General features: G+C 29.6%; 2 protein-coding genes across 5 annotated transcripts in view; one reads left to right on the top strand and one right to left on the bottom strand.

Moving 5' to 3' along the window:
- Positions 1–10,961, top strand: part of RhoGEF3 (Rho guanine nucleotide exchange factor 3) — a gene marked incomplete at its 5' end in the record, with an annotated part of 449,678 nt that extends 438,717 nt beyond the window's left edge. For all 3 annotated transcript variants that reach the window (XM_067046582.1, XM_067046581.1, XM_067046580.1), the window contains 14 exon segments: positions 1,722–1,830; positions 1,920–2,076; positions 4,059–4,151; positions 4,675–4,832; positions 4,941–5,032; positions 5,603–5,718; positions 5,791–5,970; positions 7,061–7,378; positions 7,496–7,717; positions 7,862–8,002; positions 8,371–8,511; positions 9,179–9,263; positions 9,414–9,632; positions 10,294–10,961. In XM_067046582.1, coding sequence (XP_066902683.1) covers positions 1,722–1,830; positions 1,920–2,076; positions 4,059–4,151; positions 4,675–4,832; positions 4,941–5,032; positions 5,603–5,718; positions 5,791–5,970; positions 7,061–7,378; positions 7,496–7,717; positions 7,862–8,002; positions 8,371–8,511; positions 9,179–9,263; positions 9,414–9,632; positions 10,294–10,388 — 2,126 coding nt within the window.
- An 8,392-nt stretch (positions 10,962–19,353) lies between these two features.
- The window catches only part of LOC106681953 (AMMECR1-like protein), a 15,974-nt gene continuing 9,521 nt past the window's right edge, over positions 19,354–25,806 (bottom strand). For both annotated transcript variants that reach the window (XM_014422560.2, XM_014422561.2), the window contains exons 4-5: positions 25,502–25,707; positions 19,354–23,798 (exon numbers count right to left, since the gene is read on the bottom strand). In XM_014422560.2, coding sequence (XP_014278046.1) covers positions 23,635–23,798; positions 25,502–25,707 — 370 coding nt within the window. In that variant the 3' untranslated portion in view covers positions 19,354–23,634. The remainder of the gene's footprint in view (positions 23,799–25,501; positions 25,708–25,806) is intronic.

The following is a 25,806-nucleotide window of genomic DNA, read 5'->3' as shown; positions in this document are numbered from 1 at the left end:
GATTGTACAATAGCACTGCGAAGAATTGTCTTCTCGACGGCTGTCTTGTCCTCTGTTCGTGGCATCATTACCTCTGCAAAGCAGTTGGAAGTTTATTGTTTGCTAACTTGAGTTTGACGAACATGAGAACATCTTGGAAACAATTAGGGGATAATTAGAAACTTGTAGCAGAACAATTGATTTATTGATTGAGAGACAAACCGAAATAATTGGTGTAAACAAAAACAAAAAAAAGTTGTTTATACATAGTTTCTTAAATATTTTCCATTTATTCTTCAACTATCAATTTTCTGTAATATTCGGGGAATCATTTTTTTTTTTTTAATTTATTTAAGTTTTTACAAAACACACTTATTTTACTTTTATAAAAATCAATAAAATGATTATAATTCCTTTTTTGTTTAATTTAAAATAACAATGCTAAATTACAATTTTATTCTGCTTAAGTTCCTATATTATTTTTTCATTTAATTTTATTTCAGTTTTTATCCTCATCGGTTTATCAATTTGTACAGCTTAACTTTTATGTCACAGTTTTTATTTTGTTTTATACGATGCTACAATCAAAAAAAATATACAAACAATTTATAAGAATGATATAAAAATATTATATTATCAGTTAATATATACTATAATATTAACAGTAACTGATAACACTATTGGTAATAATTCATAATATTATTGGTTTATAATACAATATACTGTTTATAAATTACAATAATGTATATACAGGGCCGTAATTACTAAGGGGAAAGTACAAATATTAGGTTGAATATAATATTAATTTTAAATTTATAAGAAATATTTATACTATATTTATCTTTTTATTGTTGCCACGATGAAGACCTAAATCGTGGGTAGAAAATAAATAAATAGTTGATAACTATTTTTTCTTCATTCTTGACCGCAGCCCTGATCATCTTCGAATATTGAATTAAGTTATAATTATTATAAAGTTACATATTTGTGTTAGTGTATTATGTTTTATGCGCGATTTGAGAAAATTTGATTAATATATTGATATTTTCATTATTCTTACTGTATAAACCGTAAAACGAATTTAAGGTCTTAACGAAAAACAATTTTATCTACCGATAAAATAACGGGGCGACAAGTCCTTGCGTTCATGGTCTGGAGTTATCGTCGATTTAACTAAAGCAATGAAAAATAAATAAATTTATATTTCTGAGTATGCGTTTGGAGCGAAATAATAATAATTAATTTTCTCGAGTTAAAAATTATTATATCCATCCATTTTCCCATCGTCAAAGTCCTGATGCTTATATTCACTGAACAGAGAAATAAGTACAAAATGAAATTCCACTTCGTCCTCAAATAAATCACAGTGACATCTCAAGGTAATAGGGTTGTCGAGTGCGGTGAGATCACTATTGTTTATAGTCCTAGAATATCCTGTTTGTTTAACTATTCGCTTCAATTGATATGGATAAGTTATTTATCATGGTTAGAAACTCGGATTTTAAAAAGGTTACATTATTTAACAATAGTCGTTATGTTGTGTATTTGTTTATTTGGGTAGAGAAACAGTTTTTGATGTTTATATAGTGCAAATACTTGAATTTTTGACACAGTCTTCAGATTTAATTGGTTTTGTTGATCCGAGGAAATAATTAATTGCGCCAATTTGTTCTTTTTAAACTTTTAAGAGTTTTAAATTATGGCAGTGGGTAGAGAAATTAATATTTCTTCTATGTTTGCAGAGAGTGTCCTACAAAAGTTCCGTAAGAGTTTCTCGCTGAGGCTGAACAAGAAGGATGGAGACATCTCTCCGCCGAGCACGCCTCCGAAAGAGGAACACGAGAAGTTCAGGTGATTTGAAATCTGCATAAAAATGTTTTCCAAGATAGTGGTAAATCCGAATTAAGTTGAAAATTAAAACGAAATTGTTTTCTCTCCAGGATTGGGCCTCTAGTCTGGAGATCGAGCAAAGAGAGGAGGAAGAAGGCTGCTAGGAGTACGAAATGCAATTCTGGAGACAGCGGCATTCATATCGAAATGGCTGGAAGCAGTGAATCCACCGATCAACCTGCAGACACTGATGAAAGCCCACCAATAGTAAGCCCATACAAGTTATTTAAATTATATCTATCGATTGTTAAGAAATTAAAAACTCAAATAAACAAAATTATTGCTAAGATATTATTAGAAGAGTCGAAAAAAACCAAAACAGCAGTTTTGCCAATAACATCAGGACAAAAAATATATAAGAAAACATAAATGCAATCAAAAGACCGTACATCTCTCATCAAACTTTAAGGCATATTATACCTACTTTTATGTATTTATGTGCCAATTCCAATATTTGTTGAATTGCCTCTACTTTTAACATTATTTAACTGTTAATATGAGATGTACTTTCTTTTCTAATTTTATGTTTTCTGCCCCAATTATAACTGAACTAGCTGAACATTGACTGGCTTGTTGTTTACTGATATTAGAGGTTTTTTTTGGGGGTTTTTTTTGGAGGAGGTAGTTTTCCAATATTTTTATTCTATCTCGAAGTACAAATTTGTTGTCTCGAAAATTTTGAGCTGTTTTAGCTCAGACTATCTATTATCCCTGTTGAATAGATTCACTGCCCGATATTTTTTCTGTACAAGTTTTCTGCATGAAATCCTCATCTTTAATTAAACAAGGAACTTGTAGTTTTCGACGCTTCCATCTTATGCTACACGCTCTAAAATTTTTAATTGATTAGAAAAAAAACTCATCTTCATGATGAGTTCATCTTCAAATCCTCCACATTTTATCCATAGCCGTTTGGACCGAATATGGTGCATATCCTCTATACATAAACTCTATATGCGCACATACATACAAATTCCTAATCGCGCTTCATATACCCCTTACCTATGATTCACCGTCAAAGTAGTCATATTACTAGTCTGTGGATATTGGTGGAACAGTAAATATTTTAAAAAGAAATATATTTTTTTAACACATAAGTAAACTGTTAAAAAATTAATTTTATAACGATCAATTAATAGAAAGGTTATTACCAATAAGAAAAAAATGTCGTTCAATAATTACTATTGACTGCTACTGTACGATCTTTAATTCGTTGTATTGTCATGGGGGGCTGAAAAATTACTAAATCGTTATACTTCTTATTATAATTATACTTACTTCTTATTATCATTATACTTACTTCTTATTATCATTATACTTATTATAAAATTCTAAAAGAGGCTATTTCAGTTATTAGATTTTCGTTCCCAGAAAGCCGTTATTTACACTGCAAACACTGTTTTCGAATCCTATAGGAGTTTTGTTTATCTTCAATTATTGTTCTTTATCCTCCCCTTGTAATTGAAAATATCCTGTTTCTAAAAAAATTGAAAAATCATAACAATTCATCATCTCGTTATAATTGAAAATACAAAAAGAACTGACTACATAAAAACAAAGTTCCAAAGAAGTTAATATGAAAATACTGTTGGCATCAAGCGCTCTAAACTTTGGTTGCTTATTTACTTCTTTGGTTATAAATTTTCTTTTTGCTTGCTATAACATATAATTTTCACAGCTCTATAATTAATCAGTGTATGTACGAAATTGCATAAAAACATGAGAGAATTATTTAATTTATCCGGTTAATGTTTAATGTTAAATTTAATTGCCCTGCTTTGTTTTTTATTAGTTTTCATAATTGTGTTAAATTATCAGATAATTAAAATAATTTCATCTATTGTATGGTTATATGTACATACAATGCTTGATTCTTTCTCGAATATATTATTTTAATTTTTATGTTTATTTAAATGTGTGAACAGATTTCATTTATATGATTGCTGTCACCCATAGTTTATAACTGATTGAATATGCAACAACTTCTTTGTTCTTATTGCATTAGTGAACAGTACCATTGTATTTTACATTTCTTTATAATAATTTCTCCAAATATAACACATTCCCATTATAGTTCAATCTATCATAAAATTATCTAGATTATTTAATTGCTAATATATTCAGCTTTAGTTTTATAAAATATAGAATTTCTTAATGTATCTTAATAAAGAGTGTTTGATATTTTAAAGGTTCGCAGAAGATGTACTGGAAGCTCATCAGACAGCAGACCATCAAGACCAACGTCTGATTTCATTAACCAGTTTTTGGTCGATAGACTTAAGGTAATTTTTTTTTTTTTTTTTAATAGTTCTTATATTTCAAATATTTGTTTTAAATTATTAAAAAAACTATATTAAACTGAAACCTCAGAATATTTCATTTTCACTCGAAAAGTTCATTGGAAAATACAACTGATTAAGTATTTAAATAAATTTTCTGTAAATATCTCTAGTTACTTGGTTGAACTAGAATTAATTTAAATTAACACTTCAATCTACCCATGAACAGTGGAAGGGTAACCATGATGTTTTCTATCTTCTGTTATTTTGATCAGTATCAATTTTGATTGTTCCACACTATTGTTTTATGCATTGTTACTTGCATAGTTTCATAATTTTGAATTTGCACAGAATAATAATACGAGTTAGAAGTATAAATATTTAGTTATTTATGTACTTAAATTATTTGCAATAATATACAACAAATTATTTTTAATGTTGTTGTATTACATCCTATTACAAATAGAAAGATATGTTTTTCTATTGATTGGTTCATTATTTCTAATGTATCCTGTATATATCACAGGCTGAACTAGTGGTAAGACGTAGTCCAGGTGTTCGTCGAACACATTCTGATTTGGGTGGACAACGACTGTACCAATGGGAAGTGAGGAGAGGCTATAGGAGAATGTGTTCGCATCCCTCACCTATCCGTTCCAGACCCAATAGGCCAGTCTTTAGAGGGTAATTACTATTTACAGATGATCTCATCTTTTTGTAATAATTTAATTAATCAGATGTAAAAATTTGATTAGTTAGATGTAAAAATAATTAATTTTTAAATTATTTTAGAGCTAAAGGACAATACGGTAAACTAAGGAGGTCTGTGAGCCAACCTCTTGGTCTCAACGAATTATCACCAGTTCTAGTCAGGAAAGCTCAAGGTAATATACTGTACCATCAATGCTTTATTCATTTCAGTATTATTTAATAAATAATATACCTATATAATATTTTCAAGTGGATATATTATATTAAACATTCCAGATCTCAGCCAAACTTAATACTATATATAGTATATATTCTACTAATTTAACCCATTTATGCAATAAGGAACCAGCCAATATTTTGCAGAATTATGTTTTATTAGGTGTATCAATAATTTTATCAATATATAAGAATATATATCAATAAAAGAATTTTATTTCACAACTTAAACCCAAGACACAGGGTTCCTTTATCAGTATTAGATATAGATAAAATCTTGGGCTTTTTTGTTATGAAATAAAAAAAAATTATCGATATATCTTATAAAACAGTAAAAAAAAAAACTATAGTTGATTCCTAATTGCTTATGTAGGTTGGGCTCAATTATAAGATTAAGCATCTGAGATGTATCTTAAATCAATCTCTCGCAAGCCTGAAAAGTTCCAATATAATTGACAATATGGTGTATTATGAAAATAATGGCAAGAATTTCTTTTTCATTTTCATTTGTCAATTTTTGTTTACAGGATTCCGTACTAATAGTGAAGACGAACGATGTATAGGAACATCTGAAGATGAAGCTCTTTCTGACTCTGAATCTTCGTTAGCATCTCTGACAGATAAGAAGAAGTCTTTTGATCAGGTTCGGAATTGATCATTTTTATGTATCCCAGTCCCTTTTTCATTTTTGTTTAATAACAATAATTCTTTACAGATTATTAAAAAGAGAGGGGGAGTGTTGGCTGAAGCTGTTTGGGACCACGTTGCCATGGAATCTGAAGAGCTCGGTTTCAGAGCAGGAGATGTGGTGACTGTCATCGACAACCAAGATCGGGACTGGTGGTGGGGAGAGAGTGCAGGCCGGGCTGGTTGGTTTCCTTCGCTGTTTGTTAGGGTAACCCTAGCTTCTTTTTTTTTTTTTTTTTTTTTTTTTTTTTTTTTATTCTTTTAAATTATTGCATTTACATTGATATCTGCAGTATCGCTGATGTCTATAAAATGTGGAGTTGTTAAAACTTTTTTTTTATTGACTAGCTTTGAAGATGTTACATCATGTAGAATATCATTGAGTTTTAAATAACATCAAACTCATTAGAAGTTCTTCATTAGGCTATAAAGCTTTTTTTGTTCTAGTAATCTTTATTTGTTTGTTTACTTAAGATGTTTAAGCCATTTTAAAAATAATGCTCCATCTATTTTATAGACACAGGCTTAAGCTTATTAAAGCTCTTATATCAAACTGTTAAATAAGCCATTGTTTTGTAAACTAGAACTTTTCTAGCAGCTAGAATGTTCAGAAACTATGAGCGTGCAATTGAGACCATATTTTTTAGAGCCTAGCCAGTCGCTTAATTCAGTCTGTTTAGATAACAAGTTAATGACTATTACATTTAAATTTTACTTATTAGTATCACTGCTACTATCTGTTTGCAATTTTCACACATATTTTCATTTTTGTTTTTATGAAAGGTTTTAAACTCCCTGATTCTTCATATTTAATACTAGCACTTTTCTGATTGTAGAATACTTGTTTCTGAATATTATGTATCAAACCCTTTCACTGCCAGAGTATTTTTGGAAAAATGTCGTCTATAGCCAACAATTATTTTGTATATCATATCAATTATTTTGTATATCACTAAATATACATTCTATTCAATCATAAATCTCTAACTCTACAGTCATCAAGTCAGCCATCATTTACATTGGTGTGAATTCCTTCTTGTTGCATGCATGTTCAGTATAAAATTATTCTTCAGAACATAAGCATGTTTTTTATGGATACAAAATGAACTGCTATTATGCAAAAGTTGGAAAATTATGGAGATGCTCATGCTTGGTTTTATTGATAAGAATTTTCTATGCTGCTTTTTTACTGCACATATAACTAAACACTATCACATTTCGCAATCTATTTATTAGATCTATGATTTTTTTTTAAATTTTTATTTAGTGGGTTATCTTAACATTTTTTTTTTCTCCAGCTAAAGGTCGGCCAAACAGTAGAGGAACAAACAGCCCTGAGCAGAAGACTCTCAGAGACGGAATTCCGAACGAGGGTTATCACAGAGTTAATAGCGACCGAGCGGGATTTTGTCAATGTACTGACACACCTCAACGATGGTTACCTTGTAGAAGCGAGGAAAAGGCCAGATCTCCTGAACGACGAGGAGGTCACGAGTATTTTTTCTAACCTGTCTCAAATCTTAGAGTTCCAGCGTTCATTCCTAGCAGATTTAGAAGCCAGTATAGATTCTAAAAATACAGCACGGTCCAAAATTGCACCTGTATTCTTAAAACATGTTAGTATCATCTTAAATTAACATTTTTTTTTTTTAGTTATCAAATACTGAACTAGTTGAATTTTAATACTTATTTTGAAAAATATGTTTTTATTGAAGTCAAAAACTTCTTTTTAGCTCCCAGGATTCCGGCTATACTCAGAATATTGCAACTGCCATGCCGCAGCTGTTGCCACCCTTGAGGAAGTTTCCCGTCGGAATGGTGTTGCTAGGTTTTGGGAAGCATGCAGGCTTATGCGTGGTCTCATGGAGTTACCTCTGTCTGGCTACTTGCTGACACCTGTTCAGAGGATCTGCAAGTATCCACTGCAGTTGGCAGAACTTTTGAAATACACTAAGGTACTATTCTTAAAATGTAAAACAAAAAATATTTTAGTACTAATGGAATAAATGATTGTATTGTTTAGGAATAAATTGTATTCCAGTTATGCTACATTTTTTTTTTTTTAATAATGTTCACAAATTATTTTGTTCTTTTGATAGACTGATCATGAAGACTATGTTCATCTGAAAGAAGCTGTAGAAGGTATGAAGGGAGTTGCTTTTCTAATAAATGAAAGAAAAAGGAGAATGGAAAGCCTTGAAAAGGTTGCCCTCTGGCAAAGAAGAGTTGATGCTTGGGAGGTGAGTTTTGACACAACTTTATCATTCTTTATTATGTGTGATAAATAAAATTAAAAAATATCTGTCAAAGAACTGATAATGAAGTAAAAACATAGTAGGATTCATTGATTTAGACATTAATTTATTTATGACTTGAATCAGGAAATTAAAAGGCTTACCAAATTAGTCATTGGCTATTTATTCTTCACAAAATAAATACTATCTTCTTAATCTGAATGTCTTAATTCTATAATTCAGTATTCTACACAATTATTCTTATTGATATTTTTAGTGGCTATACAGTGCTCATATAATATAAAACTATGAAGTAATATATAGCTACAGTTATTACATTTTGATTGTATAGTTATTAATTATTTTGATATTAGGGTGAAGACCTGATTGAGAGGAGTTGTCAGTTACTGCATCAAGGAGAAGCTGGGCAGCTGAAAGTTAGTACAATGCCAGGGAAGTGGAGTCACGGAGTCAGTTTGTTTTTATTTGATGGACAACTGATCTACTGCAAGAAGGTAAGCTACTACTTATTGTCATATTGATTTTTTATTCAATAGATAATCTGTTATATAGTTTTCTGTCGTAAGTTTTCATTAAAATGAAGACACTAAAATTCATTTGAAGTGTTTAGTATATGATTTTCAAGATAATAGTGTTCACAATTATTTAAGGATCATATATACTTCTATATAACAACTTCTGGGAAAATTAAAAACCCTTGAAAATTCCAATTATCATTTATTTATTCATTCATAATTATAAATAACAATCTTTTTTTTTTAAAAAAAAAAATTCTGTATTGCTATAATTAAAAAAAAAATTATATTATATATTAAAATTGATATCCATCTTATTAAAGACATACTATTACATGAAAATCTATTTAGCTAAAATTTTTATTATAATTGTTTATGATATAATTGAGATAAAGTCAAAAATACAAACAATGTTTATAATTTAATGATTACATCATGTTAGAACACTTGTTAAATTGTTGATATACCGTATAATGAATAAATAAAAAGTAATCGGAGTTGAGATAATTCAGTTATTAATTTTTCCAGAAGTTGTTATATAGAAGAATCGAGTATATAATTGTTTGCTCTAACTCATAACTGTTGGTGAAAATTGAAATAAAATACCCATTTTATATATTTTTTAATCATAACTTTTATTCTCCAGGACATACTAAAGAGAAGGACATATGTCTACAAGGGAAGGATCTCATTAGATTCATGTGAAGTGAAGAGTCTTCCAGATGGCAAAGGTATGTTGTTTTTTTTTAATTTTCTTTATTATAAAATTATAATTTACTACTTTTTATACAATTTCATCTACTTCATTATATCAATGGTACAAAAATAAATAATTCCTGAATGTTTTCATTGTCTAATAACATGATTTTATTTTTTATTAGACTCTTCCCTGAACTGCAACATTAGGCATGGCATCAAGCTCTCCACCGGAGACAAGTGGTTGGTATTTACGGTCCGCTCAGGTGAGGAGAAGAATGTCTGGTTGGCAGCACTAGATAGTGAGCGCAATGCCGCAGCTCAGAATGGTGATCTCACCCTACCAGATTCAGCTCGAGATTTGGCGAGGGCTGCAGCTCTACGCAGGCATCAGAACCACTCTGGTAATTAAAAATCCTAATCATCTTTAACACTTTATAATGCTTTGATCACTTTTAATATAAACAAAAATCATAAAATTTGTTCTCTACAATTGTGAGTCAATAATCATTGTTGAAGTCTATCAAGTTTTCTTAATCTGCTTTAATTGGAGAGAATTACTATCTAAAAAATAGCGTTACAAATAAAAATACAATTAAATTTTTTATTTTGATTTACTTTTTTATATAAACCAAATAGGGATGATAGGACTGGTTATCCTACATTTTACAGAACTATTCTAGTGAAAATGGGGTTGAAATTTATCCCTTTGGTCTACTAAATATAAAATAAAATTTAATTTTTGGTTGAATTCAAATCGAATGCACTTCTCATTCAAAAATGCTTTTTTGTTATTAATTATAATATTTCTTCCAATATTTGAAACTACATCATTTATTTAATTATATTCATATATACTGTGATAAATTGAAGTGTCTTTGACAAAAGCAGTCATGACATCTGTTTCAGTCAGCCTTGTAAACATGAATTCTTGTCTCTTTAAAAGGAGGTCGAGCTATTTGATGTATTAAAACTATGGTAGATTTCTTCATTTGTCAATACTTATCTTTTTAGTTTGCTATGAAATCAATTTTCTATCAACAATGTTTCAATATTGCTCTGCAGGTGGAGGTAAACAGAGATCGAAGAAAAGAGGCAAGCAGCGTGAGGTCGGGCGATGGTTCAGACTAGGGGGGAGGAAACATGTTTTCCCCTCATGAGGCAAACTCCAGGTGACGGTCCAGGCATGGGTCTGAAGTTCCGTCACTGCACCCATCACTACGTGCAATGCTGCGTGTCTTTCTGCAACGGTCGTCAGGGTATGACCCAGATCGTTCATTAGATGTAGGCCCGTCCTACGGGAACTGATTCCAGTATTAAATCTTATGTTAGATTTAATAATTGCGTAATCTGTAAGAGTGGTGATAATGAGAAGGAAATGGAGAAAGCAGTTCTTTTATTGTACCAAGTCATTACTGATAACTAATTTATTTATTAATATTTTTGAATATTGGATGATTCATATTTCTGTGGATGCCAACACTCCTGCAAAGTTGTGTATATTTTTTTATTGATCAAACCATCAAACCAGTATTTTACGCTTTTAATATATCAGTAATGACTAGTTTAACACCACAGTGGTCACTTCAAATATTGATTATTTGAAGTAGAAACCACGATTAGTGGGTTAAAGTACTGCGACTGGAAGTCTGGGAACATGTGAAAAAATAATATTCAAAGTGTAAAAAAAGATCATTTTTTATAAAATATAATAAAAAAAAAAAAAAAATATTTTGAAAAAGAATTTGGAAGTTTAATATTGATATGTAATTCAAAAAGAGAAGAGAAGCTAAATGTTAAAAGATGCAATAAAGAAATAATGAAAAAAATCATGCTGCCATTTTAATAGTATAAATCATTTTCCTGTTTAAATGTTAGATGTTCTCTTCTATTGTCCAATGTCCTATAGTAATGTTGTTAGAAAAACCACTTAAATACATGTATAGTTGAAAATAGTAATTGTGCTGTGGCATTGTAGTATTTAATTCTTCTGGTCTGTATTCTGAACTTTGATGTCACGAAATATAGAGCATAAATTGTTTTTATTTATATTATTTTTAGACTAAATTATTGTTTAATTTTACAAAGATATATTTAAAATATATGCCCTTAATGCAAAAAACTCAAGTTTAATTTAGTTAGTTTACTGATTCAGTTTTAACCAAATAACAAGGCCTATTGTAGAAGATACATATCAAATTAAAAGGAAAGAACTTATGGACTTGTAATGTTTTTTAAAATATTAATATGTATTTGTAATATCATAATCTTAAACCCGGTCATTGTGTAGTTAATAGCAGATGCGTGTTTAAATTAGACAAGTCTGTTACTATTGCTATTTATTCTGCCACACATTCTGTGTCAAGGTTTAGGTTTTGGTGTGTTTGATCGGTTATTTCTCAGAATTCCTAACACCTTTGCTGTTTTTTTTTTTATAAGTGGTATAAATCCTTTAGCTAAGTGGTATAAATTACTCATAGAATATGAAAATTATTCATTTTCCTGACCATGATACAAATTATTCATTCCTTTGAAGTAATATCTAATGAATAATAAAAATTTACTATACTTGCATTTTGCGGGTTTGTTACAAAAATTTTATTTGGTTTTATCTATTTTAATTTATGGAATATTTAGTATATTTTTAAAATTATTGAATTGTTTTTAAGTTGCCATTTCTGACTATCTAGTGGTGATTTTTTACGTTTATTTACCAATTTAAAGTAAAAATGAAAAGATAAATTACAGTTATTTATTTAATGAATGTTGGTCTCTTTTAGTAATGTATAGTTTTGTTTTGTGTTTTAAAAAATGCATTTATAAAACAAAAATAAATAAAAAAAAAAATTAATATTCATTTATATTCTTATAATATAATTGAGTATTGAGTATGTATGGGCCCTCATACAGGGTTACTGTAAGAGAGAAAAATAAATTTTAAAAATATATGTTTATACATATAAATTATTTTGATTTCATATATTTATTTATTGACTGGAATATAAAAAGAATTTCTATTAAGAGTAACAAAAAAGCTATCAAATTTGTAATTACTTCAAATATTTGATGAACTGAATTTATGCCACTTTTAAAACAACTATAATCTGAAAAAAGGGCACAATAAATTTATTTTTCTTTGCTAGAGTGAAAAGTAAAAAAAAAAAAGTGCTTTCTAATAGCTCCAAATTTGTCTTCATTGCCAAAGACACAAAATCTAAACCAGTATCTAGTTGAATATTAGGCAGATAAACCTTAGATGTCTTTAATGTTATCCATTTAGAATTTATTATCACCTAATGACATAGCCTCTTGTAGTTTTATGTTCTACGAGACAGCAGAAGTTTTCTCCTTAGTAGTTTGTTTAAACAAGAGTTGGTGTAGTACTAGGTACCGGAATTCCCTTCTGAGTACAAGACTGAATCAGGGCTTTATTATTGTTTAAGAGCTAGTTTTGGTTAGACATATCACGAGACATTTTGTGATGTTATAAACTCCTTTTAACTTTTTTTTATTCTTTTTTTTTAATATTTCTTTAGTTCGACATTGTTTTTTCTGAGTATATATACATATATATAAAGGTGTTGATATTTTTCGATGTATTATATGTTATCTAATGAATAATATTTAATTGTTAAATTTTGTTTTAGATATATGAACTGATTGCACAGTTAACTACCATTGTTAATATGTTTTTATTAATTTATATTGAATTTTAACAAGGTGTTGATAATTACTAAATCATTGTAGAATTTGTATAAATATTAAATGTTATTAAAGTAATATAGTTGCTGATTTTATTTTATTTCTTAAAAATGATTTTCCCTTAACCTATAACTGTGTGTTTTTGCTTGACAAAAACAAATAAAAAGAAAAAGGAACTTGAGATATTTTAAAGAGAATTATAGCTTACTGAAATATTTTGTTTGTAAATAAAAATTATTGGTTAGCCAAACATCATTGCTAAGCATCGGCTCATTTTACTACCTTTTGAAATCTTATACTGACCTACATTCCTAGTGTAGTTGGCCAAATCATATGTTGCATTCTGCATACTACAGCCAACTATTGTTTTCCTTTCTGTTTGATAACATCATACAAATTAATAATTGGTATCATTGTTATGAAAAGAAACTCTTGAGGCAGTGGATGGCCAACCTTGTTAAGCCACAAACTTAGCATTCTCATAACGGTTCACATCCAGACTGAAATGATTGACATTTATTTTAAGTCAGACCTTTCATACCAGAAGTTAGAGAATATAAGGACATTAAACAACATATAAAAAAATTTATTTGAATGACAAAAATAGATGTGATTATTACGTTAATATTTCTGAAGGTCCAAGGAAACCTGCCAAGACTGAGAAAGAAGGTGAACATATTTTTTTAGTAATTTGTTTTTCTTATACATATTTTAATTTATACCAATCTTGTTCTTTTTTATATTTCTAAAAACTCAGACTAGTACAAAAAACGATGCTGAAAGAAATGTATAAACAATGACTTTTTTTTCAAATAATGTACATGTTTATTCCAACCCAAATAAAGATAAAATAACAAGAAAAAAATATTTAAATTTTATTTAAAAAAAAAGATTAAAATGGGTACTGTATTAAAATATTGAACAAAAAAACTTATTTGAAATGATTATGAATGAACTAGAATTCTAGTGAAGGGATGTGATGGTCATGCGGGTTGGGACGCAGGTGGGTTCGATTCCTACCTGGGGTAGTTAAACATTCATTTTTCGGCAGTCCCGAAAAATGAATCTAGACACTCCCACCTTGGTTACCAGCAAATACCAGTACCAGTACCAGAATTCTAGTGAAAAATAGGTGTCTCCATAAGTGTTGAAAATTTGATTTAGTTCTGTAAGGTAGATTATTGTTTACTAGATATGGACAACTCGGTCAAGTTACTTGACAAATCATACTGATAATACCAAATCCCTGGTCCTGGATAGTTCTTGCATCTACTTTCTAGGACCATGTTTCAAATTAAATAAAAGGAATGAAAATGGAGAATGAAGTGTAGCTGCCAGATTTAGAATTTAGCTCCTCCAAAATGGCGGAAAACCAGACTATCCATTGATAACCCGAATACCTCCAAAAAGTGGTGAAGTGATCGATTCCCAAATATTTGTTTACTAATGATAATGAATGAATTAATAAATTACTCGCCGCTTCAATAGGAAATTTTTCCCTCTAGGTGAAAAGTCGATCCAATTTATTTCAAGAGAATCTTCGGATTTATATCCAAAGAGTAGATCAAATGTCAAATGTCAAACCTCAGAATTATACCTGATAGATAAACAAATATAGGAGAATTAGATGTATTTTTAATATAGAGATTTGATGTATTGTTGGTAAATTTTCTAAGGTAAGTTAAAAATCAGATAAAAATGTTTGGGAAATTTTACACACCCTCCCCAAACAATGGTTCCAGCAATGCCCTATATATGTATACACAATATAGATAATATGTATATAAATTCTTTTTGAAAGATTAGAGAATAAAAAAATTAAAACAGTAAAATCTATATTGCCAATTAAGTAAATAGAAAATAAATATTTCCTATGTATTTTCTGGTTATAGAGTCTTATAAACAAGCAATCTTGTAATCTATAATCTCTTGGTTATAGAGATATTATAAATAAGTAACATATAATATTTATATTTTGTAATATGTATTCTAATATTAAATATATAATACAGAAGATTTTTAGACAGCAGTGTTTAATAGTAAAAAAATAAATAAAAGGAGTCATGATTAACGTTGGTCGTAAACATCACAGATATATTTAATATTGATATTTATAAGTAAGAAGCAGTAAAGTGGGAATTCCCTTGGAGGAAGGAGTATAATGGAGAGGGTTCCAGAATGAGTGATGTCAGAAGGTAGTATCTATTCCTTTCGTAGGTGTGGCATCTGGTATACCACGTGTGAGATACCCCCACACCACTCAGAAATTACCAGGAAGAAGGGGGTAAGAGGTTATATAAAAAAAAATACATATGAAACTGTTGTAAGTTAGGAGTTGCTGCCACACCCTGTTAAATATTACCATGAAATTTAGACCATCTCCCTTCATATATTAGAACTGACCTCTCCTTCATATAATTCATGGAAACTGGTCATATCATTCATATATTTGAAATAACATTACTACAACTTCTATTCTCTTCACATTTGTGATTAAATGAATGGCTTTAGAGATAATCACATTAATGTGAGAAATTCCTATTTACTTCAACGTAGTTGCCTTCAAGGGCACTTACAAATATTCTATCAATAAAATTTTTAAAAAAGAAGTAGGATAACTTGAACTGACCTCTTAGGAATCTTTTTTAAAGACGTACATTCTTGAAACCAAGATAGCAAATTAGAGAAAATTGGCTACAGTATCTCTACAAATACATTTTATTAAAAATAAATGATAAATAAGACACCCATGAAGAAGATTGGTCTCATGATCACAGAAAATGCATATAACCAGAATGACCTCTACATGGCAGACTTAAAAGAATTTCTCATAACTAGTTCATAGGCTTATTAAAAATTAAGATCTAGAAAAAGAGCCTACATTATAGACTCTGGTAAAGAGTAGGATATTAGTTGATATAAGCAAATGCATTTGCATTTAAAAGTTTATAGACATTAAAATCAAAACTATCTGTAATATCTTCATTCGTTTTTTAAAAAGTGTAAAACAGACATACTGATCACTAGGGTGGGATAATTACTAAGTAAAAATTTTAATCAATCTTAGGTCGAATAACTTCAATAGCACACATAACCTACTTGTCTCATTATCAAATTAGATTTTCTTTGAACAATAACATTTATGAATAATCCCTGAGTAAATAAGAAAAAATATACCCTAGGACTGAAGAACAAGAAAGAAAAATAAAGAGTGACATTCTTCTCAGTAATGCTAAAACTTACCTTGATAGTAAAATCAATTGTTTCTTAAATTAAACATTTTTTAATATAAATTTTAAAAAATATCTGAAACATGAGGTCATATTAAAAAGTCCTTTAAATACTTAAAGGAATAAAAAAATACAAAATTAAATCTATTAGATTTTAACAACCAATGTTGTAAAGATATTATCCCGCACAGTTGCCATCCAGTTCCTGATTCCTAGCATCAGGACTTACTCCAACCATCCATCTCAGATTCAGCCATCTCATGTTTCTTTTTCCATCTGGTCCTACACTCATCAGTTTCTTTGGGATTGAGTTCACCTCTATCCGTACAAAATGGCCTGCACCTCTGAGTCTTGCAATTCAGATGCTGACCTGTTCACAGTTATGTCTGATTCTTCATTTATTGTTCTTGACTTGGCCATATATCTATTAAAAACTAATATTTTTCTCTTGCTGGTCTTTATCACCGCCCTTGTTTCAGCTCTCTATATTAGAACTGGTTGTATGAGCACTTAGAATAGGAACGGCTTTGTGGATCACAATAGTGAACCACTTTGCATATCCTTCACGATAAAATAACAAGCATTTGTGTCACCTATTGGTTCATGTCGTTATCCGCAGTTACCGCTGATTCCTACAATAATTAAAATTTTTTAAACAGTTTTAGAAATTAAATTTTCCATTCTCATCTCTTGTTCTTCCTTCTTCAGCACCTCCTCTGCCAGGTGGCCGTTCAGGAGCTTGCAGCCCTCTTCACCCTAGGCTGGAGTGGGCTGGGTCCACTCAACTTTTCTGCACACACATAAAATAGGTAGTCATGTACTTCCATTTTCTGGTGTCCTATCCCATTCTCACCCTGAGATTTTCCAGTAGACCTGCTGAGCCTTCTTTCTTGTTTGTATTTCAACAGGTCTTCTCGCAACAGGAGGAGGTCAAAAGGAACTCCTCCCACTAAGACTTTTAATGTATGCTCTACTGACTCATAATAGAGCCCTCCACTGAATCATTGCCAACTTACTTTTCTAATGGTGAGTAAGGTTTCAGTTCCAGGCAGGGGATGTATACCTCAGAATACCCACAACCTCCTTATGTCATTCCAAGACCAACTTCCACAAAGCAGGCCCAAGAACTGCAACTTGTGGGCATCCCCTCTCTATATCAAAAGAAGTACCTCTAACCTTGATCTGCTGGTCTTCAAGGTAGCACAGAATATTCTGCTGTATAGTGTAGTATACCCATACACAGCTGGTGTAGTGGTATGCAATTAAAAAGAGTGCCCCCTTTTCTTAAACCTCGTTCATTATTGAATTCATTTGAAAAATATCTTTCCATGGCAGCTTGCATCTATCATATGCTGCCTTAAATTCCACGAAAAGTTTGGGGGACATTGGAGTACATCTCCAGAATATGCCTTAGTGGAAAAAGTAGATCAGTGGAAGATTTTCGCCGAGTGAAGCCGCCCTGGTATTGCCTTTTTCCAGTATGAGGTATGTAAGAACAGATCTCTTCTTCTTTTATAACTACCTCTGTCCATGTCTTAATTATAAGATCATGAAGCCCCCTTGATCCACCGTGTTATCAAAAAAATTTGACCTGCATGCCATGATTTCTGGGGGCTTGTTTATTTAAGTAGCAAGATGACGTCTGTATCCTCCTCAACATGTCATTTTGAACCATTGATGTCATATTGTTTCAATAAACCCAATTTTGTTCTATTCATCTTTCCAGAATAACTTTATTAGGAATCAGAATGCAATGTTTACTCCTAGTCTGTCTAATCCTTCCTTAATTTATATTTTTGTAGAAATTTCTAATGTCCTTTTCCTCCTCCAGTCTTTCCAAGTATTTTACCTTCTTTTTCTTCCATGCCCTTTTTGATTTCCTCTATATACCTGACAGGTATAGGGCTCCTATTAGTTATCCTACATTGGTAGATTTAATTATTATCCAGGGCGACCTTCTAACAATCTTAATTTAGCCTCTGACTTTCTTCCTCAACTAAAACATCAGCTACTGATGTTATCTTTTTCAACAGTCTTCCACATTTGGTTCATGTTTTCTTCTTCAGCACCAAACAAGCAACTTAATTTATTTTCAAATTTTTTTTTTTTCTTATTACTTCTTTATTTTCTTGTTGGAGATGTTTCAGAACAACTTACATTTTGGATTTGTCCTAATATTAAAATTTGTCATTGTTATGTTTTCATATATACATCTATTACAGACTAATAGACGGACATATGAAAATAGAACAAGAAAATAAAGAAGTGATGAAGGTAATCCAAAAAATAAAATATAGATAATTAAAGAACTTTCCCGTTATTTGGATATAGCTCCTTTTTTGGATGAGGACAAAGGCATGAAGTCAATAATCTGTTGCTTTGTTCATTTGCTCACTAGTATAACAGTTCTGAGAGCATTTTTGTGGCAGGTATAGACAGTTTCTTTGTTTTGATTTTTTCTACCATGCCTGTTCACAAGCGAAATCACTTCCTAAATAGCCGTGATGCCAGTTCAATATTTCCTGATTTATTCTAGTACATTAAGGGTATGTATAGAGATAATACATTCCAAACCGCAATTATAAAGTCATTAGTCCATAGAACTTTGCCAAGGAAAAGTTATTTCATAACAGAAAAACCATGCTTTTCCTCCCCTTCAGGTATCTGAGACCGGACAGCCTACTAGAGGCAACACACACTGACCGGGCATAGGAGTGATGACCCTATCCCATGTATCTTAGTTAAAACATCGTGTAATAGTTTTCCAGGATGGTCAAATAATCACCTTGAGGTTCAGTTAATGAACTATCTGCTTCAGAGGAATATAGTCCCTCATACGCTAGCTCTCCCACAACAGGTAAGTGAAACTAAAAATAAGTATCTACAACTCATTTATTGAAAAAAAAAAAACAACAACTGAGGAGCCCTTGAATTACAATGCTAATCACACTTCTAATCTACCTGTGCCTGAACCAAATACACACTTCAGAAATAACAAAATTGTGAAATTATAACATAATTATGGATAATTTCAAAATTTTGTCAATACATAGGTATTTGTAATTAGGTATTTTAACTTTCTCTTTGAAAAAATAATAATAATAAATAGGGCAATTCTGAGTACTTGAAGTTAGCCTGATGAAAATAAAATCAGTAGGATATTTCATCATTCATAAATAAGAAATAGTCAAAATCATCTTTTTTAAAAAACAAACTCTTTACTCATATTTATTTGTATAATTTCATGCCATCAATTTATAATTTTCTTTTATACAAGCGGGGAATTACACCAAGCAGAAAAGATTTTAAGTCATAACACTTCTCGGATTTGTTATTTACAATAATAATATTAACCAATTAACTTTTTCCAATGATTATACCAATTAATAGACATATTTTACAAATTATCTGAAAATAGTGGTTAGAAAAAAAAGGTAATGATACAACAACATACTAAATGAAATACAATACTTTTTTTTTCAATTTTTATCTAGTTTTGTTATGTTTTTGTTTTGGCAGTGAATAGCATTAAGACATAATTGATGTTTAGGCATACATACATAATTGGTTTTATAACTGATACCCTGAAATAACATCCCTATTTGGCATTTAATTTTTTCACATGGACGCTAGGTTCGGGTATCCGAACTTCAACTATTCACGCCTTATAAAATCCATTATTTCTATGCCTTATTATAATATATACATGTACAATAATAATAAATTATTTATTAATTTGCATTCTAGTACAAAACTATTTCACATGCACATTGAGTCATGCTTCCATCTTTTTTTTTCTTTTTTTTTTTTAATTTCTTCCATATATCCCCATTATGTATAAAGGCATTTTTTTTTTTTTCAGTTTAAATTTTACATTATTTTTAGGAAACAATTTATGTGTAGCAATCTAATTTTAAAAAGAGTAGCCTAAAGTAAAAACATCCAATTCTCCTAAATAAATAATTGTCTATTATACTTCGATTTAATTTCTCACAGTTAAAAAAAAAATTATATTAAAGAAGTACAATTAAAAAAAGAGGGCTGATATCAAAAAATAGGAGATTGATTAATACAATAAGAATCCTCATATATTAATTTAAACAAATGGAAGCATATTTACTACTAATACTAAAAAAAATTAAAAATTGCTCAATCACTGTTTCAGAAATATCAGCCCTGAAAAAGATAGATCAAGAGTTCAACAAAATCTAAAAAATATGCCTGCTCCATATAACAGAAATCATCTCAAACATTAAAATATATATATGTATATATAAAATCAACTTTAATTACAATAAGTCAAACAGTATTTATTATCCAACTTCTTCCTTCAATGGCAGAAAAAATATTTCAATTTATAAGCTCACCTACAACCGAAATAATTTAATTTAAAATAAATGCACAAGAATCTAGACAGCTTCAAACAACGGGTCAAGAAAATTTTCTAATATGGTGCAGGTTAACAAATTTGTAATGAACTTGAAATTAATAATACAGCCAAATTTGTAATGAAATTAATAATACAGCCACTTTTTCAAATTTTAACAATAATAAACACAATCATTATAAGATATAAAACAATTCTTAAGACAATCCAACTAACTTTGTGGTCATTTAACAAAAACAAAATTAAAAAAAAAAAGTTAGACTGAAAAAAAAAATATATTGTTTTATCACAGGACTAATCATAAAATGTTTATTACGACCATATTTATGACTAGTTATATAAAGAGCTAAAATCACAGACCACATTTTTCAATTGATATCTGTTTGGCGAAAAGTGAATTTATTTACATGAATGCATAAAAGTATACGCATTATAATAGGATGGAAATGGATTTTGATGAGGATATACAGCTTTTTATTACACCTAATGAATAGTTGTAAAATTTACTTAACCTAACAATGAGAAATTCAATCTAGACATATAAAACTAAAAAAAAAATTTGTTATTAGCGTACCTTTGGAGATCCTCACAAAATTGAGGACCACAATGTGAATGCTTCAGAATGTAAGGTACATTTATCAATTAATTTATAATCAAACAACTGATTCTTCACAATATTTGAAATTCAATAAATTGAAATAGGAATAATTATTTTAACAAATTCCTAGAGCTTTAATTGAAAAGGGGAAGAAAGAAAAATTTAGGCTTGTCAAATAAACACTATGTGTTTATGTGAGACCGGTAATAATAAAGATAAATTTGCATTCATTATTTTCATAATTTGAGCTATATAATTATACATACAATTAGATAACAATATTATTTTTTTTTCAATGTGAAAAGTGTCTGGATGTGAGTGAACACATTACGATGAAAAATAGGAAAAAATTTGATTTTAACAATCAAATTCTTTTATCACACATACGCTTGACAGCATATACAAATGCTTAATTAATTATAAAATTAATGCTGCTTCAGTAATCATACTGTTTGTCACAGCATTAATGTTTTGGGAAACTGTCTAAAGTGGCTTTCTCCTTTCGTTCTATAAATTAAAAAAAAAAATATGTATATAAAAATTTAATCAGGGAACTATCCAAAATAAAATGAAAAATGTTTTTTTAGGCCATCAATAGCAATAAAAAATAATAAACTAACCTCAGATTTTCTTTCAAAAGGAACTTCAGTTTCATTGAAAGAAGACTTCAAAAATTAAAACCTTTAACTTAAAAATAAAAATACCAATTTCTTTTTTTTAAATCTTTCAATACTCTACCATTAACAGAAAATTATGATCGAAGATTAAAAGCCACTTTGGTAACCCAATAGTTTTCTTAAACCTACGTATTTGCTAGACAAATATCTGATTATTAAATGACTGTCTAGTCTTTGAGGTATTTATAACTGGATTGAGCTCAGACTTTTCTGAGGATTAACGATCCTCTCACCATAAGTGGATTATTGTAAAATTATTATTTTTTTGTCTTTCTATTAATTTCGATGTTTGACCCTAAGCACTATGATGGAACAGAGCAAAGGACAAGATTACATTTTTTTACCAGTTATAATAATATATATATTCGATTTTATCTTGAAAATACATTTTGGAAAACGATGAAAAACCTACATTCGAAAATGTCGACAATGACATATATATACTATAATACACATGTAATATTCGTACATAATGAACTTCCTAAAAACAGAAAGATAATTGTCGTTTATTTGTACATATTTTAAAAATGTTATAGGGGAGGAGGGGTTCTTAGTCGACATAATTTCTTTCAACTGCAATTAGACAAGCCTCATAAAGACATAAGCCGTTTAGACAAACCGACTGACATTACCGAATCAAGTCTTTAATCTCTAAGAGCAAGTTATCAAAGGAATGTTAGATTAATTGATGGAAAAACTGATTTATTTATAGTAATGACTATTTTTTTTTTCATAATTTAATGATTAGAGGCAATATCATAATTATTGGTGTTATTAAACGGCTGTTATCATATTACTGATAATACAAAAAAAAATAAATATATATATACTAAAGCAACAACCTAACTTCATTAAATTTTTTTTATATATGTTCGATTTAACATAAATCATGATGAAGCAAAACCAAGAAGATAAGAAAAACTATTAAAGTAATACAATTTAAATATTTGTGTTTTAAAAAATAAAAGTTCAACTAAAATCTATTTAAAAAAATAATCAATACCAAAACACAGTTCAAATATTGAGAAAATCTCAATGCTAACTTAAGTGATTTCTTTAATTTTTTTAACTAAAACAGAAAATTTTGCTAAAAAAAAAACTAGTAGATAGAATAAGTAAAATATCTAAACCTAATAGACAAAAACAAACCAAAGATGAAAAAAAGGAGTTAGAATTACTTAAATAAAAATTAAATTTAGTTTTAAAACTAAAAATTAAGTCAAATAAATACCACTTGAAATAAGTACATTACTATGTTTTAAAAATAGTGAATTGAAGGTCTTAAAATTATATTGAATGTATTAAAAATTAAAAATGTCTGATTTACCTCTTTCACTAAAGTAATAACCATGTGATTGTACTTTACAAAATTAGATTTCACATATACAAGAGCTGATAAAATAAGAAACTGATTTATCCAAATACTATCAATGCCAAGTTGCTGAAAAGTTAATACTTTTATATAAAATTTTAATTACAAAATCTTAAGAAAAAGATAAATAATTTTAAATCAATGTAGTAAAAATTATAAGAATAAAACCAGTGCCTATTAGAACAGTTCTTGCATATTTCAACAATCTTCAACCCTTAATGGAACACTTTATAAGGGGGTGAGGAAAGGGGCAATGTTATCAGTTATCTGCTTTACCAACAAACTTCTTGAGTGTGGGTATGACCGATGATAACAGTGAAAGTTTAAATGTTGAAATGAGGTAGGCGGCAATTTGGTGGAGGCCGCACCTGAGACAGTCCAATATAATATTATGAAGGCTGACCAGTACCCCATGGGCGGGCCCCCCCGGACCTCCGACGCTAGGATCCCCGCCTCCAGGCAGTAGCATACTCTGCGTAGCCAGCAGTAACCTTCTCCGAAGTGTAGCGTGTCAATTTGATCCCACGTCGGATGTCAGGAGTCACCACCCCACGGAATCCCCCCTTCCTCAAAAGAGAATCGATAGTCTGTATCTGGTCCCAGCCTGAAACAATATCATAAAATATATTATTTCTATGAATAAAAACACTAATCTATTTACTTTACAGAATATATTCTCATTTGAAATTGAAGGTTAGACATCAATAGGGTTTAGATGTGAAAAACCATTGGCAAAAGCCTTAAAAGTGATTTAAGTACTGTAATCATCAATAGTAACTCTAAGCGTGGTATTTACATTTAGTCCACTTTTTAGGTTTTTGGTAATGGTATTTAGCTTGCTTTTAGAATCAATTTTTTTTTTCCTACTGTTAGTAAGTTATTGATACCTAGCCTTCAGTTGGTGTTAGTTAATTAAAACAACACCAGCTAAACAACCACCAACTCCTCACTAATACTTTTTCATGAATCTCAGAAATTTTTGGAAAAATTTGTTATACAGAGGAATTTGTTTTATCATTCGTTGTGGTTCGGTTGATATTATACAATATCATACTACTGATTTAATGAGGCAAAGAGAAAGTCCAATACTATACAATAATAATGCCTATTATATAGAAGACTAAATAAAGAGATTAGATTAGTTAATAAAATTTGAAATTATAGAAAATTTTATGTTAATGCATTTGTTTTAATTGAATAGCTGAATTATTGTTGAGTGGTAGGAGAGAGAGAAAGAAATTTATTCAATCATGCTCCCCAAATACATTGGGTTGCTACATTACACAGCATACTGATCAATCCATGATCGGACAATATAAATTACATTTTTTGATATGATACAATATAATAGAAAGATAACTTTTTTTTTTATCTCCACAGTATTCTTTTACAATTAATATCAGTCTACAAACTGAATACAAGCTTTTCAATTTATTCCTTTTTTTTTCTTTCCCCTCCATTTTACAACCCTCATTTCATTTTATCAACAAATTGTGACAAACAATAATACAAAAATTGTTATTGTGAATAATAGAGTGTTAAATGATAGAGCGATGGCCACGAAAGTAAAAGAAACTTATCATGTACAAATCTTTCACTTGACCTCATTAGTTGATTGCATATCTCTTCCAGTCAAATGAAATTGAATTACTAACATATTAATAATAATTTAACCAATGATATCAATTAATACCATATTGTTAATAATAAGATGCCCGAACTAATCGGACTATTTTGATAGAAAAGAATATGTACATTTTATATACTCACTTATATAATACACTTAAACATAACTTAGATATCATACACTTACTTAAACACAATATAGAAAGGTAAGCGAAGATATAAGCTTCCAGGTTCATATCCTGTTTATAAAGATAAAACTCTCCTCGCTAATTAAAAAAAGAAGATGATTATTTATTCAAACTTTAATTATAATTAAATATATCATTTTTACCATGGCACTGTTTTTACAATTCAAAACACATTCTAACAAATTCATTAGATTTTATCTTTTTTACTTTTCAAATACAGTGCACTTACTTCTTTGAACTTTCCTTTATTTTTTAATATTGTAGCTAATGCTCTTGATGAACACCAAATTCTTTTGCGATGTCAGTCTTTTTTATTAATTGGGTTATATCCAACACTTCCTATAATTTTGTGGTTAACCTTGACACTTGATGAACAACTTTTCAGTTAGGTACAGTCCGCTTAAATAATCTGGCTAACTTCACTAAATTCATATTATAAATGCTTGATTTTATTAAAACCAATCGTAATTTAGAGAGAGAGACAAGTGATTACCTTGTTCAGTAGCAACTTCAGGCAAATATGTAGCAGTTCTTTTGTTTCCCTTTTCATTATGAAATTCGATACGAATGCCATGAACACCAACCTCCCAGTCTGTGTAGTCAGCACCATCCTCAAAATGGCGAAGAATAGAAACTGAGACATGGAGCTTGGTCAACTCCTCTCGAGATATTGGAGAGAAGCGAGAATCCTTCACAGCACTAAACACAGAGATATTACATGATATCATTAGATGAAAACAATGTACAAGTACCATATCTTTATTTTAAATAAGGATTTATGTATAACTAAATCACACT

This window comes from Halyomorpha halys, unplaced genomic scaffold (assembly GCF_000696795.3).
Source record: "Halyomorpha halys isolate HHAL.00 unplaced genomic scaffold, Hhal_1.1 Scaffold378.1, whole genome shotgun sequence".
NCBI lineage: Eukaryota > Metazoa > Arthropoda > Insecta > Hemiptera > Pentatomidae > Halyomorpha > Halyomorpha halys.
The sequence above is the reverse complement of the archived record's forward strand: the minus strand, read 5'-3'. Positions and strand labels throughout refer to the sequence as shown.